This window comes from Salmo trutta, chromosome 31 (assembly GCF_901001165.1).
Source record: "Salmo trutta chromosome 31, fSalTru1.1, whole genome shotgun sequence".
Lineage (NCBI taxonomy): Eukaryota > Metazoa > Chordata > Actinopteri > Salmoniformes > Salmonidae > Salmo > Salmo trutta.
The window spans coordinates 30277185-30293070 of NC_042987.1; the positions used below are offsets into that span (position 1 = coordinate 30277185).

Below are 15886 nucleotides of genomic sequence, written 5' to 3' on the forward strand. Positions count from 1 at the left end.
CGTTTGCATTTTTCAGTAATGATTAACGTGGTTAAATAGTCGTAAATCTCTGCTTGATTTAGCTTTTGGTATATTTGGCATTTTTATACACATTCTGTATTTCCACTGAAGAAAGCAATAATTAACCAACACACTACTGTAAATAAATGGACACTGCCTGTTATAAAACGGAAATTGCTCTCCATAAATAAATGAAGCCATTCAGCTATGGGGTTCACAGCCCTACAGTATAATAATGATACAAGTTCTATCACTTTAAAAAGGGTTTATTTAAAACCTATGGGTTATAAGATGTTGGGAATAGTGGCATAGGAGAGTATGAAATGAATTAAATACCCTAACCCTAAGCTATGTTCAATGTCAGCAGCAATTTCCAGTGACAAATTCTCAGTCTGAAGCAATTCGGCTATGGGTTTCACAGCCCTATAATGATACAAGTTATATCACCTTAAAAAATGGTTTATTTACAACCTCAGGGGTATAAGATGTTGGAAAAAGTTGTATAGGAGAGTCTGACATATAACCCCTAACTTGAGTTCAGTCTTCACCAATGAGAACCGAGAGGGGCCTAGCTTCGTCCTTCCTGACTGGGAAAGGCCTCCATTCTAGGCCGTAGAAAATCCTACAGCCATCTCATTAGATCAGAACAGGATGGATCAACAGTGATTCATATTACTGGTTTGCATCCTATTAAAAGGAGAGTTGTGTTTTGCTGCATAACAAACTTACATTATTTGTCTACCCATATGAGAACTTGTTCTCAACTTGCCTACCTGGTTAAATAAAAGGTGAAATAAATAAATATGATGTGGATCCTTGTCAGGTTATTAGCTGTAGAAGCTTCAGTAACAACAGAACACCATGGTTGTAATAAGACTTTAAACAGGGAGTTTGTAAATGTGTAGAATATGTTTGTTTTGGGTCCACACTGGTGAGTTAACTGATTTAAATGAGACAGTCACAGAGGACTTTCTTCTGAATAACAGCTCAGGGCATAGCACTTTCCATTCAGCTTTGGGCAACTTTGATGTAAGGCTTGATCACACCTGTAATTACTACTTCTATCCTTCACACACATTGTTTCTTAACCATTGTTCACTAAGTATATCAATGTAATTACACCCAACACAATGTTGAAAAACAGAATGCTTCCCAACACTAGATCCCATAAATAGGCGTGAGCTGGATGTGATCCCACCGCTGCCACCAATGTAGCAGAAAAAAGTGAACGTTTCAACAGGGACTGTAGACAGGGCTCATACATAGCAAAGTGAACTCTAACGGCCATTACCATGAAAGCCTAGTATTCTCTGGGCGGAGGCAGTAGGCCTATAATGCCTTGTTACAATAGCCTAAGTCCATAACATGATTGACACGATGGTAATAATCATCATGAAACGGCCTTGGAAGTGCCATAAGTGTAAACCAAAATAATTAATTATTTTACATGAACCTGTTCAACTGCAATGATATGGCTTAGTCATAGATCATAGTCCAGACGTGTTATAGTTGCAAATACCATGCAGCTGCACCAGGGAAATTGAAACCAAACAGATTTTTCTTTGCAGGTATTCTGTTTCCCCACATTTATTGATGAATGAATTTCCCATCATGAAAATGTATCCCCATTCTCCAATCAAATACCTTTATCGATACCACAAAAAAAACAGACAAATACAGCTTTTTACTCCAATCTGGCAACCCTCATAAAATCTGACATAGCACCAGTAGCCCAAAGTATTAAGCCAAAACAAGCATAGAAAACATAATTGACACAAATACCAGTGATAACATGGTCGATTAACAATATTGGGTTGTTAACGTTTATATATATATCTGGGACAAAAAAAGCAGTGTCGAACACAAATGCCCCAAATGCACTACTCCAATAACTTTCAAAAGATTTTTCCTAAGTTTGCCCGCCAAAAATGAATTTTCCTATGAATGAAGTCAACATTTTTTGTGTCTTTTCCTACGAATTAAGTCACACAAAGTTTGTGTTTTCACACTAATTAAGCCACAAAAACACACAAAATCTGCTGAAATACTTTTTGTACATATTTGCACTAATTGAGTGTGAGATTGTGTTGCAACTGAATGTGACCAGTTAGTTTAAATGTAATACTAAGCCTGAAGGCTTCAGGCAGCAACTGAGAACCAAGCAAAAATATGTTCTTTCTTTAATTCTCTCTCTTTCTTTCATCTAAACATCTTTGGAATTGTTTTCCATTGTTTGATATGTAACTATAATGTAAGTTATATTGCCTGCCTGGTGGTTTTAATGTGATTTAAGGTATCTGTATCTGTCAGATTGAAGTGGAAAATGCAATATATTCTATATTGTGTCCAAATGGCCCATATATTATTTTAGCTATAGGCTAGGCTACACATGACATAACTAATGGTTGCCTTGGCCTTAAGTACATCTGAATGACATAATGATATATATGCTATACTGTTATCTGATGATATAGAGCGTTCGTTCATCTCCATGCGTACACTTTGTTCAACTTTACGTAAAGGTCAGACCATTCGAGGTGACGCTTCAATGTGTCTTTAGAGCAGGTTAAATACCATGCACAGGGAGGATTTGAATTAACATGTGAAATGTGATAAAAACATGAGGCTATCAAACCTGCGCATGTGCTACATTGTTGCATTGTTTGTGTCAACAGGGCACTGATTTGAGTCACGCTAAACTGGCTCATTTGGTGGATAAGTTGTTAACCAAACAACAGTCATATCTTGCTTCATATAGGACCTACTTTGACCCTTGCTTATCGGTGAACGAAAGGTTTATAGGTAGCATGTAATCGTTTACCTGGTAACAGAACGGCAACGCACTGGGTAAACACCGCAGCTCGAGGCAGAGAACAGTGACATACGGTGATATCACTGCCTCTCCCTGATTTGCGTCTTTGCCAAGTAGTCGGGTTACGCTTTACCACACATGGGACAGCGGGGATCGAGACCCCAACCCGAGGCCCGAGTTCTCCTATTGGGTCTCGACTCAGCGGGGAAATCAACCCTTCTTTACAAACTGAAATATAACGAATCGGTCAATACCGTTCCCACCATCGGTTTCAATGTGGAGATGATAGAAGCCAAGAAGAAGAGGGAGACAGTTGCTCTGACCGTGTGGGACGTGGGCGGCCAGAATACAATGAGGCACTACTGGAAGAGCTTCTATCAGGACACTGCTGGACTGGTGTTCGTGGTGGACAGCTCCAACAGGCGCCGGTTGGACGAGGCCCGGCGGGAACTAGATCACGCCCTGAGGAGTGAATTCTTACAGGGTCTGCCTGTTGTCATCCTCGCCAACAAGCAGGACCTTCCCGAGGCCGTGTCCGTCACGGAGATAACGGAGCGCTTTCACCTGAGGACGATGAGCGCTGAGCGGGACTGGTTCGTTCAGCCCTGCTCTGCTGTGACCGGTGCTGGGCTTATAGAGGGCTTCCAAAAGGTGGCACACCTGCTCAAACTACCATCAGAGGACGTTCAAGACAATATTAAAGAGACAGTGCAGTATCTACGATCAAAATCAGTCACGTCAATGGGTTTGTAATGTTTGCAATGATAGGATATGTCAAAAGTTATTGACAAATGATAATTTGTTTTTATTGTTCACGGATGAAGATCACATTTCACTATGATCAATTTGTTTCTTTAAAAGGTTGTCACAGTACAATAGACTACATGGAAACGAAATCAATCCACGAAGCTATTCAATTGACTTTAAATCAGCCTATGACATTTTTTCCAACTAAGTTTAATACGTTTGTATCAGATTATTTCCTCTGATAAATATGGTCATAAATAATGTTAAGTCGCCTAAAGGCCTAATAATTAACATGTCATTGTGGACTTTGGGGAGCAATGCGTAAAAACGCACCCCAAATGGTCAAATTCACTTTTCATCTGTTATGTAGACCTATAACCTAATATATATACGCCTTGTATCTAATAAAATGTCTTCCCTACATGCTACATTTTTTTCCCACCTAAACATGTAAGGCCTCTTTCACACTTATTACATTTTTGCGTAAGGCTATATGGCACTTCTTGCGTACTAAAACTCAGGAGTGACCGATTTGATTAATTTGTGTTAGTTTAACATAATAGGCTCTTTATAAACAACACTTGTGAGAGTTATCAAACGTCATTATGCTGACAGTGAAGGTCAGTTAGCCTGGTTCTCTCAGCGATGACATACTGTTGGAGAGGCGCAGGTGGACGTGTCCGGTTCCTGTTCTTGTCCCGCTCGCTCCGTGGTCTCCAACCGATCTCTGTCCCCCTCCTGCACCGTCTCCTCATATGTTGGCAAGTACTTCACCTCATCGTAGGCGGGTAGAGAGACAGGGGGAGCTAGGTCAGTAGCAAGGCTATGCGATGTGTAGCTCTCCAGGAGCGGGTCCTGAGATACCGTTATCCGTCCGTTGAGGAGCGGGTGCGGATCATGGCTGTCAAGCTGTCGCCTGGGTCTCGAGCAGGCAATCCGCTGGATGAAGTATCCCAGGGCAAACAGAAGGAGCAAAAGGAGGACCCCGGAGAGTTTCCGCGTAACCATTGCGATGTTGTAGAAGGTGCTGTGAACCGTGTTTCTGCAACAGCCGACGACGACACTGTCGTTACCGTGCGCGCAGCATATTTGGTCGTCTCTGCAAAGGATCTCTCCACAGTTTCGGAGCGCATGTCCAATAGCTATAACAAATAAGGAGAAAAATGTAAAGCTCGGCGTGTGACCTTTGAGATAAAGACACATTATTCTTAAAGAAAATGCTAGAAGTCTTCTGTTTTGATTGTAAATATGTCACGTTGGTTGGAACGACGTACGCTATAGTTTACGAGAGACAATGCGCAATGAGCCAAAACCATTGATCGATGGCACTGGTTGAGCCGTAGCATCTGAACATGCGGTGTTGAAAAATGAATCTGGAATTGTCATCCATATTGTCTCTCCGAACGTGTTTACATAGCAAGCTCATTGAGCCAAATGCTTGTAATCTAATTTCTGTGTCTGATTATAAACGGATGACCTCCATCACTAGGGTACAAAATTGGTTGTGGTTAATCAAATTAGGCCTTTTATGCATATAGAGCGTTTATTTTGGTAAATGTTCTCTTTAGGTTCAAAACAACCATCGCCAGACCTTTGTAGATAGTATTGATTGGAATACATATCTAGGCTACGGGCCTTTTAAAAATGTGCTTTGTTGAAATAGTCAACTCATTGCATCATCCAAAGACTAAGTGCCTTTGGAGTGCACTTCAGTGTCCACTTTCAGGGCATTAAATCCAAATGAGCAATTATCTGCCTGCTATTAAATCATTAGCGACCACCCAATGGCCAATTGTTGGAGGGTTGTCATTAGATACAGTAACTGTTACAGCTAAACAGTTGGCGCCGGCAGACGGAGAGATCAATTTGTTGTCTGAGTTGTACTCAAGATCAGTAATGATAAACCCAGAAATCGATAGGCTACAGTTTATGTTCAGTCTTGTTGTACATGAGTGATAACTCTGGTGCAACTACAACAAGTCTATCTGATGTAGGCCTACGACGGCGATCGTGAGTGGCTGGCTCTCCATGGTCCTGACACCCGTTTAGGGTGTACACTGACCTATCTATGGTACAGTCACGCAGTAGCCTAATCTTGGTTACCCAGAAGTATATTTTCACATAAATGTGTGTTGTTTTTACGTTCTCATTCTTGACAATTGTCTACCTGGGGAGTGGAAACAGCGGGGAGTGGAAACAGCGCAGGCCAATGTTCTTTAGGGATTAGAAACAGCGCAGGCCAATGTTCCATAGGGATTAGAAACAGCGCAGGCCAATGTTAAACGGGGAGTGGAAACAGCCAGGCCAATGTTCCTTAGGGATTAGAAACAGCGCAGGCCAATGTTAAATGGGGAGTGGAAACAGCCAGGCCAAAGTTAAATGGGGAGTGGAAACAGCCAGGCCAATGTTCCATAGGGATTAGAAACAGCCAGGCCAATGTTCCATAGGGAGTAGAAACAGCCAGGCCAATGTTCCATAGGGATTAGAAACAGCCAGGCCAATGTTCCATAGGGAGTAGAAACAGCCAGGCCAATGTTCCATAGGGATTAGAAACAGCCAGGCCAATGTTCCATAGGGATTAGAAACAGCCAGGCCAATGTTCCATTGGGAGTAGAAACAGTCAGGCCAATGTTCCATAGGGAGTAGAAACAGCGCAGGCCAATGTTCCATAGGGATTAGAAACAGCCAGGCCAATGTTCCATAGGGAGTAGAAACAGTCAGGCCAATGTTCCATAGGGAGTAGAAACAGTCAGGCCAATGTTCCATACGGATTAGAAACAGCCAGGCCAATGTTCCATAGGGAGTAGAAACAGTCAGGCCAATGTTCCATAGGGAGTAGAAACAGTCAGGCCAATGTTCCATAGGGAGTAGAAACAGCGCAGGCCAGTCTTCCATGCAATGTAGAAACGATGGGAAGAAGTAATGCTGCATCTCCATTCGTAGGCTATCAACAACCTGCATGACAAGGACTTAAAGGTGCCTTCTGCAGTTCAAACAAAACAGATTCTGAGCCACCTTTTGCATAAATAGCTTAGGGATGAAGCTGGAGAAATCCAATGTAACCCCCCAAATTCATAGATAAAGCTATGGATGCAAGGACTGACCATCCATGAGATCAAAATGATAGTTTAAACAATGTTTGAAGCTATACAGTGTTTGTTTACAATTTCATTGTTTACAAATAATGGGGTAAAACAAGATTATATTTTGGGTTCTGATGGTGTATACAGTTGAACTAAACTAATAAGCCATTATTTATAAATTATATTATCCAAGAATCAATGGCTACATATAGTTCATTAAAGGTAAAACAATAAATAATGTACAGTCATGGCCAAAAGTATTGGTACCCTTGCACTTTTTTCAAACAATTATTAGGCATATTATTACATTTACATTTTAGTCATTTAGCAGACGCTCTTATCCAGAGTGACTTACAGTAGTGAATGCATACATTTCATTTCATACATTTTTATTTTTTCTGTGCTGGCCCCCTTGTGGGAATCGAACCCACAACCCTGGCGTTGCAAGCACCATGCTCTACCAATTTCTTCCAGAAAACTGTTGAAATAAAACAATATTTTGGTATCCACATACAGTATGTATATCTTTGGTTTGCAGTTTAACAAAACAAAATCTGAATTTACTAAATGTTAGCTAATTCCACAAAGAAATCCTAAAATGGCCAGGACAATATTATTATCAGCTGTGGTGAGTTGCAGGTGCCTGCAATATAAAATGACTAATTCAACCCGTTTGAATAGAGAAAAGGACTCATTCTCCTGTTTTGTGTCACTGTGTGTACCGCAATGAGCATAGAGAAAAGAAATAAAACCAGAGAATTATCTGAGGAAGTCAGACACAAGATTGTAGCCAAGCATGGACAATCTCAAGGCTACAAGTTCATCTCCAGAGACCTTGATGTGGACAGATGAGACCAAATTAGAGCTATATTGTAAAGCACACCATCTCTATGTTTACACAAAACAAAATGAAGCTTTCAAAGAAAAGAACACCTTCCCTACAGTCAAACATGGAGGAGGTCCAGTGATGTTCTGGGTTCCTCCAACATGTGCATGGCATCATGAAATCAGGAGAATACCAAGGCATTGTCAGAACCAGTGTCAGAAAGCTGCATCTCCGTTGAAGGTATTGGGTCTTCCAGCAGGACAATGACCCCAAACACACTTCAAAAAGCACCCAGGAATGGTTCAGGACAAAACGCTGGACTGTTCTGAAGTGGTCAGCAATGAGTCCAGATCTAAATCCCATTGAAAACTTATGGAGAGATGTGAAAACAGCAGTTGGGAGAAGGCACCCTTCAAATCTGGGAGAACTGGAGCAGTTTGCTCAGTTTGGAGTGGACCAAACTGCCAGTACAGAGGTGCAGGAAGCTCATCGATGGCTATAGGAAGCGCTTGATTGCAGTTATTTTGATTGCAGTTACTTGAAAAAAAATGCAAGGGTTCCCATATTTTTGGCCACGACTGTAGCAATCACAGATTAATAACCCTTTAAAATGCAATCATTACAACACCATGTTAAGCCTTCCCCTGCTCAAACGTTGCATGCATCAAACAATAGTTACGTGCTACGTCATCGACAGTGTCATCGACTGACAGATTGCTATAAATATGTGGTTAGCTGATACGTAAAATATCTATCCAGGCGTTGTAAGATCTGGCAGGCGTCAGCAACGCCTGGCAGAGAAACACGCCCCGTTACTTCCAAGTATGGGTAGCTGCGGCCCAATATGGCGACCAGAATATGGGCGAGTGGGTGTGTCAAACTGTGTTCGTGTGTGTTCGTGTGTGGTTGTGCGCGCGCGCGCGTATGGAAAATGAATCGGCTAATTGGGCAGAATTGTTGCCACTCAAGGCCGTTTTGCGTGACTGATTGGGCTGCACGACAAGTAGATAAGACTGCAACCAGTGCACCGGTGATGTATCAACGTGCCTGCCAACGGGAAGTGTTTCCTACTGGGTATTAGGCTGCGGTCGTGTCGCAGGCGGTAGCTAACGTGGCCATTTTTTCCCCCTCCCATGATTTAATTTCAAGTAGGATAGCAGCCTACACAAGAAATAACAAATATTGATAACCATCTAGATGTCACCTTGATACATACATAGCCTAGAAACTACTACTCAATGGGAAGGGCATGAACGCAACAACACCGGGAGACAGTGCCCATTGCTCTTGCTTGACAAGCACTAGCCTACTGATGGGTTTAGTGTTGCTTCACGCATACCACGCATGAAGCAACACTACACCTATCATTGGTACCTTTTATAAAAAATAAACAATGTCTTCAAAACAGAAGTCCAAACTCTTGCGGTACGGTAGCTCAATGTACAGCAGTTCATTCAAAACAGCTCAATCAAAACCATCTCTTCAATGGAGTTAAGGTCAGGGCTCTGTGCAGGCCAGTCAAGTTCTTCCACACCGATCTCGACAAACCATTTCTGTATGGACCTTGCTTTGTGCACAGAGGCATTGTACTGCTGAAACAGGAAAGGGCCTTCTGTTGCCACAAAGTTGGAAGCACAGAATTGTCTAGAATGTCATTGTATGCTGTAGCGTTAAGATTTCCCTTCACTGGAATTAAGGGGCCCGAACCATGAAAAACAGCCCCATACCATTCTTCCTCCTCCATCAAACTTTACAGTTGGCACTTTGTATTGGGGCATGTAGCGTTCTCCTGGCATCTGCCAAACCTAGATTCACCTGTCGGACTTCATCACTCCAGAGAATGCATATCCATTTCTCCAGAGTAGCTGCTCGGCCATGGAAACCCATTTCATGAAGCTCCCAACAAACAATCATTGTGCTGACATTGCTTCCAGAGGCAGTTTGGAACTCGGTAGTGAGTGTTGCATCTGAGGACAGACAATTTTTACACGCTACGCTCTTCAGCACTCGGTGGTCCCGTTCTGTGAGCTTGTGTGACCTACCACTTTGTGGCTGAGCCAATGTTGCTCCTAGACATTTCCACTTCACAATAACAGCACTTACAATTGACCGGGGCAGCAATTTGACTAATTGACTTGTTGGAAAGGTGGCATCCTATGACGGCGCAGCATTGAAAGTCACAGAGCTCTTCAGTAAGGCCATTCTACTGACAATGTTTGTCTATGGAGATTGCATGGCTGTGTGCTCTATTTTATACACCTCTCAAACGGGTGTGGCTGAAATAGCCAAATCCACAAATTTTAAGGGGTGTCCCCATACTTTTGTTTATATAGCGTGTAAAAACATGTTTTTAAATATGTAAATTGTAAAGTTAATCTGTAATGTATTTTTTCATGTGTCAACCCACAGTAAGACTAGCTGTTGCCATTGGCGTCAGCTAATGGGGATCCTAATAAATTAAATTACTTCTGGGTCCACTCCAAAGACCAAGTGCTAATGCTGCATTCGTAACCAAGTGGGAAGGTGGAAATTACCAGTTGGAAAGTTCTAAATACCAGTTGGATACATTCACCATTGTCAATCCGTCTGCGTTGGCAGTGATACGGCCTCTGCAGAAGTCAGGGCATTCATACGTCTTGCACTGCGCGGAGCTGTTATTTAAAAAAAAAATATATATAATAAATATTTACTACAGGGCCTCCCACCCCCACGTCAGAACCCGCCGTGTAAGAGTATTGCTTCCGTCCCTCTCCTCGCCCCTACCTGGGGACGCACCAGGGACCCTCTGCACCCGTCACCCACGAAGCACCATTGCTCCACAAAAGCCATGGCAAGGGGAACAACTACAAGGTCTCGGAGCAAGTGAGGTCACTGATTGAAACGGCGTTAGTGCGCACCCTACTAACTAGCTAGGCATTTCACACCGGTTACATCCACATTGCAACATTTGTGAGGCACACAGCAATGTGGCACTTGATGTCCTCCGGAAACACTGCCATTTCATCACACCCTCCCTACAGAGCATTGAGCACATTTAAAGCATATAATGGCTTTATTGGTCAACAAGCAGCAACCATAAACTAAAATTACAGCCATCATGCTTGTAAATAAGTGGTGTTCAATAACCTTAAAGCTTTGTTTCTTTCAACTGCCGAAAAGCAGGGAATTTCCTTAAGTGAATTACGCACTCACGGATGATTCATTTCCCACTGACATTTACTAGATGGGCATTTAAATAGATTTTGCCCAGTCGTATGTGGTAAATGCCACCATCAAGCTTGGTCATGAATGCAAGAGTCATGCATTTCATAAATCTTGCAGTTCCTTATGCTACATACGAGTCATATTTTACACCTGCTACATGACAGGTTGAAGTGCTGAGAGCAGTGGGTCAGACTAACCCATGCTGGCAGCAGAACATTGTACGTGCTCCAGAGGCAGCGGCTTAGACTGCTAAACCACCTCAGAGCCATAATTTGACAATCCTTTTGCTTGACTGTTAATGATCCAGGGGCAAGCATTGATGCAAACTGATAAATTGACTGAATAGCTAAAAAAAAAAAATCAAATAAGCCAACTATGGATGTAACATTTTTATTTGCATTGGCCAAGGTACTGTGAAATGGAAAAGCAGATCAGCAATAATAACATTCTACTAAACAATTTGAATTCACATCTAATTCTTTAAAAAGGACCTAGAACTTGGTTAGTGGTTTAAGCCAAGGGTTGGTCAATTGCCATCCTAGAGTCAATTGCATTCAAGTTCCACAGTAGACTTCCTGCACAGCACCCTTCAAGCCAGTGAGATGCCATCTTGTGTGACTGGAGAGACTTATGGTGTTCACAGTAGTGCCCGTCTCATTCAGAAAGCGTGCATTTCCTGCCTTCATTTTCGCAGGTACCACCGGTGCCCGAAGAGATGTCCGTTGGCACAGTTGTAGCCTCCAGCAGCTCTTTGGGATGGACTGCTGCCAAGTCTACGGTCTCACCCAATGTCATTATCGGGCGGAGTGTCGTGGAGACCGTTGCCAAGGTGATAACTTCCTGAGTAGGGACAACAATCAGGGGCCCCAAGATGGTAGTCTTGCTCCACTCTGGAATAACATTATCTGATTTAGCTAAACCTTGAGTTAATTTTAGAAAACATTTATTGTTTGTCAATGATATTCAAACAGTTCAATAAGTGTTCCAAATCCTTTTCCTGAATTCTAGCTAGAGCACATTGCTGGACCGTTAATCTTAAACATGCAACCAAAAAAAAGAAAATCACTTGGGAGAAAAGCATAGGCTGGAGCAAAAGCCAATACATACTAAGCATGCAATGCATCTAGGTTGCCTCCGATTGGCTAAGCAGCCTCGTAACCCACCTGTTGTGTCCGTTCCCCTCTTCCAGACACCAGAGTAAGGCTTTTTGGATCTGGGCTCAACCTTTTGGAGCTGCTCTGTGCGCTGGCCTGGGCGAACGCGGAAGCTGGATGAATTTGGTTTGGGAGTAGTAGTCTTAGTGTTGGTTGTAGTCATGGGGGCAGTAGGCTCCGCGAAGCGTTTGGAGACCACACAACTTATACAGGCCTGGTCATTCCCATCTGCTGACCTCCAGCTGGAATGAGAATGAAGATCTTGTTCGATTGCAGCTCAAAGTTAAATAACTTGCCATCATTAAGGTCATGCACAGTAAATACTTCACAGTATGCATCAGTTAACCACAATTATTTTTAAGGTCTAATTCTACAGTCTGAAATCCCCTGGCAGTGCTAATGAAGAAAACCATTAGTGTTCGCAGCCTCCATACAAATGTCAGTGTTAACAAGAGGCAGGATTCTCCATCTCATACCTGTTCTCAATGAAGGAGCACGCTCGACTCCTTGATTTCCCGGAAGACATGGCGGGGACAGCTTTCAGATGGCAGGTGATGAAGATCTGTGGTGATGGAATGGATATCAGAATGGCCAAAAAGGTGCAGAACACAAGAACAAACAAAGGAGTGGGCACTTGCCAAATTGGAATCCTCCTGGTAGAATCTGAAGGCATCCAGCATGATATGCAGCTTGTCATCCTGGACCCTGGGCATGTACCGTGAATTAGAGCCAGTCAGCTGGGCATCAGTGAGGCATCTAATTAGGCAAGACAGGGAGCTAGGTGGTTAGGGAAAGGAATAAGCCAACTAGATGGCTTTCTACAGTTGTTTACCCAACCACAGTTGTGAGCCAATAGCCAAGCATTGGAAAAATGAAATGTATCCTACTGTACTATGGCAAGCTGAAGCAACCATCACCAGTCAATACTTTCTAGATGACCTTACCCGTAGTACTCTATGAAGTTGTGTCTAGGGTTTGAGTCTGCGTCAGGAGTTGCCGTGGCCACACAATGGTCCACATACACACGAAGGGGCATGTGGTTGCCCATGGTAACAGCTGCCTCCAGGTGTATGGTTTCACCCAGGAAGTAGGCATTTGAACCCCTTTCAGAGCGCCAGTCATCTGTAGAGAAGGTGGGGATGAGCATGTGCAAACAGACATCCATTTGGGGATGCTTATACTAGTGTTTAATACCTAATGTTGGTTTGAATTCCATAATACACCAGTCACATTGAAAGGAGATCACTTCATTTGACCCATTGATGCAAACAAATGTTTTATGCTGCTAACATGAACACTGGTCTACGCTGGCAACTTGCACACTAGAGTGCATGTTTGTGTGAAAAACTTAAGGTCCATGAATAACTAAAAATGTACAAGTTATGAAGTGAACAAAACCAACATCCTACCCGTGATGAGGCGGAGGCTGAATTGCAGATGGTCCTCAGCAGTCACTGTTGAGGCAAATGGGATCCAGGTGGGAGCCAGGGCAGCACTGTCAACAGCATACCTCCTAAACACATTCACATTATTTAAGTGTTTAAAAACCCATTATATCAAAATACTAGGCATCAATGTTCACTACAGGTAACTCACTTTCCGTAATGGCATTCGATGGGAATCACAGCCGAATCAAATCTGACAACACCAGAAGAGGGTGCAGGTGAATAGCTGAGAATATTGGAATAAACCAGCTCCGTCTCCATAAACTGGAAGAGATGGAGAGGTTAGGTGTTACATGTGCAGCTTGAAGATTCATTAAGGAAGTTCTGCAAATTTGTTTCCTAAAGTTGCAACTTGAGCATTGAGTGCTGTGTATATGCAGATACACTTAACTCCTGAACCACAAACCTTAAGTTAGGCTAACAATATAAACTGCAAAAATGAAAGCATACTCACCTGCATTTATTTTCAGCAAACTTAAAGTATGAATCTTTGTATGAGCATAAGATGCAACAAACTGAACAAATTCCAGACATGACTAACAGAAATGGAATAATGTGTCACTGAACAGAGGGGGGGGGGGTCAAATCAAGTCAGTATCAGCTACATTAAATACTGCAGTGCATCTTGCTGTGAGATGTTACCCCACTCTTCCACCAAGGCAACTAAGTTCCCAGATATTTCTGGGGGGGGGGGGGGGGGGGGAAATGGCCCTAGCCCTCCGATCCAACAGGTCCCAGACGTGCTCAGTGGGGATCTGGGCTCATCGCTGGCCATGGCAGAACACTGACATTCCTGTCTTGCAGGAAATCATGCACAGAACGAGCAGTATGGCTGGTGGCATTGTCATGCTGGAGGGTCATGTCAGGATGAGCCTGCAGGAAGGGTACCACATGAGGGAGGAGGATGTCTTCCCTGTAACGCACAGCGTTGATTGCCTGCAATGACAAGTTCAGTCCGATTCTGGGACACCGCCCCAGACCATAACAGACCCTCCACATCGAGCATGCTCCAGAGTACAGGCCTTGGTGTAACGCTCATTCCAGCAACGATAAACGAATCCGACCAACACCCCTGGTGAGACAAAACCACAACTCGTCAGTGAAGAGCACTTTGACAGTCCTACAGTTTGTGCCCATAGACGACGGTGTTGCCGGTGAGGACCTGCCTTACAAGCCCTCAGTCCAGCCTCTCAGCCTATAGTGGACAGTGATCACTGATGGAGGGATAGTGCATTCCTGGTGTAACTCGGGCAGTTGTTGCCATCCTGTACCTGTCCCGCAGGTGTGATAGTCGGATGTACCAATCCTGTTCAGGTGTTACACGTGGTCTGCCACTGCGAGGATGATCAGCTGTCCATTCTGTCTCCCTGTAGAGCTGTCTTACGCATCTCAGTATGGACATTGCAATTCATTTCCCTGGCCCCATCTGCAGTCCTCAGACACATACACGCAGATGAGTAGGGACTCCAGGCATCTTTCCTCGGGTGTTCTTCCAGAGTCAGTGGAAAGACCCCTTTAGTGTCTTACGTTTTCATAACTGACTTTAATTATCTACCGTCTGTAAGCGGTTAGTGTCTTAATGACCATTCCACAGGTGCATGTTCATTAATTGTTTATGCTTCATTGACCATGCATGGGAAAGGGCATTTAAACCCTTTACAAATGAAGATCTGTGAAGTTATTCGAATTTTTACGATTTCTTTGAAAGACAGGGTCCTGAAAAAAAAGGACGTTTATTCTTTTGCTGAGTTTATCATGGCCTTGGGCGGTGTGCCCCTTTCTGTCCATGTAGCCATGGACTCACGAAGCCATTTGCAGTTGCGAAGTCCATGGCTACCTTCCGGTCCATGGAAGCGTTTTCAGGACATTCTTTACTTAGCCCTTTGGCCCAGCCCCCTACAAGAGTCCCATAGCCTTGTGGAAATTGTTTAACACGTGAACCCAATTAGCCTACTTAGATCTGTGACACGAGTAACTTAAATTAAGCTGACATTTTCGAAAAACTTACTGCGAGTTTGGTTCCACATGCGGTCAACTGGGCGAAGATAACAAACTCTGCCTCCCCCGTTGGAACCGCACTGCAAGAATCTTCGACGCCCTTGCTACCCATTTCATTGGAACCTAGGTGCAAGTCGCTGCCGTCCACCAGAATGCCCATGTCAAACAGGTCAGCTTTCACCACGACTTCAAGAGAATCTTCGTGGCACTTCACGAGTACTGTTCTCGGCCTAGGAGGACTGGTTGGCTCTGCACGCGGTTTGAAGGATTGGGCCTGACTGACATCTTTAGAACCATAACCACGAGGATTAAAAAGCTGATAACAATCAGCAAGTAAAGAAATTGACAGCAGGGTCGCGACCCACCACGGAGAGTTTAGCAGAAACTCCATTTATGAGCTTGCAACCTGAATGTAGTTTGGCGGCTTCGCAGACCCACTGAATTGCTTAGATCGAATTACAAACATTTATATGACAAAAATGTCCAAGCATAGACCAATCATTGATAACAGGTGGGGTTACCGAACCTGTGTCAAATCAGCGCTAATTAAAGATGAAAAGGTCCTGTGTAACCTAATGAATTTATTTCGACAGTACCGTGCACCTTCCACTGGGTGT

The 15886-nt window shown here is 43.4% G+C and overlaps 2 protein-coding genes across 2 annotated transcripts; one reads left to right on the forward strand and one right to left on the reverse strand.

Moving 5' to 3' along the window:
• The first annotated feature begins 939 nt into the window (after positions 1-939).
• arl14 (ADP-ribosylation factor-like 14) lies at positions 940-3982 on the forward strand. Its single transcript, XM_029726043.1, has one exon. The coding sequence runs from the start codon at positions 2951-2953 to the stop codon at positions 3563-3565; it is 615 nt and encodes a 204-aa protein (XP_029581903.1). The 5' UTR covers positions 940-2950; the 3' UTR covers positions 3566-3982.
• Positions 3983-11046: 7064 nt separating this feature from the next.
• On the reverse strand, positions 11047-15703 carry LOC115169920 (zona pellucida sperm-binding protein 3). Its single transcript, XM_029726044.1, has 8 exons — positions 15280-15703; positions 13423-13535; positions 13236-13339; positions 12771-12948; positions 12465-12582; positions 12303-12388; positions 11836-12068; positions 11047-11562 (listed from the first exon to the last, which is right to left on the reverse strand). Exons 1-8 carry the CDS (start codon positions 15658-15660, stop codon positions 11327-11329), a joined length of 1449 nt encoding a protein of 482 aa, XP_029581904.1. The 5' UTR covers positions 15661-15703; the 3' UTR covers positions 11047-11326.
• Positions 15704-15886: the final 183 nt, after the last annotated feature.

Coding starts and splice junctions, on each gene's coding strand:
- arl14 (XM_029726043.1), top strand. CDS start 2,951: ATGGGACAGCGGGGATCGAGACCCCAACCCGAGGCCCGAGTTCTCCTA.
- LOC115169920 (XM_029726044.1), bottom strand. CDS start 15,660: ATGGAGTTTCTGCTAAACTCTCCGTGGTGGGTCGCGACCCTGCTGTCA. Junction 13,340..13,422: donor ATCGAATGCCATTACGGAAA/GTGAGTTACCTG, acceptor GAATGTGTTTAG/GAGGTATGCTGTTGACAGTG. Junction 12,583..12,770: donor AACTTCATAGAGTACTACGG/GTAAGGTCATCT, acceptor TTGCCTAATTAG/ATGCCTCACTGATGCCCAGC.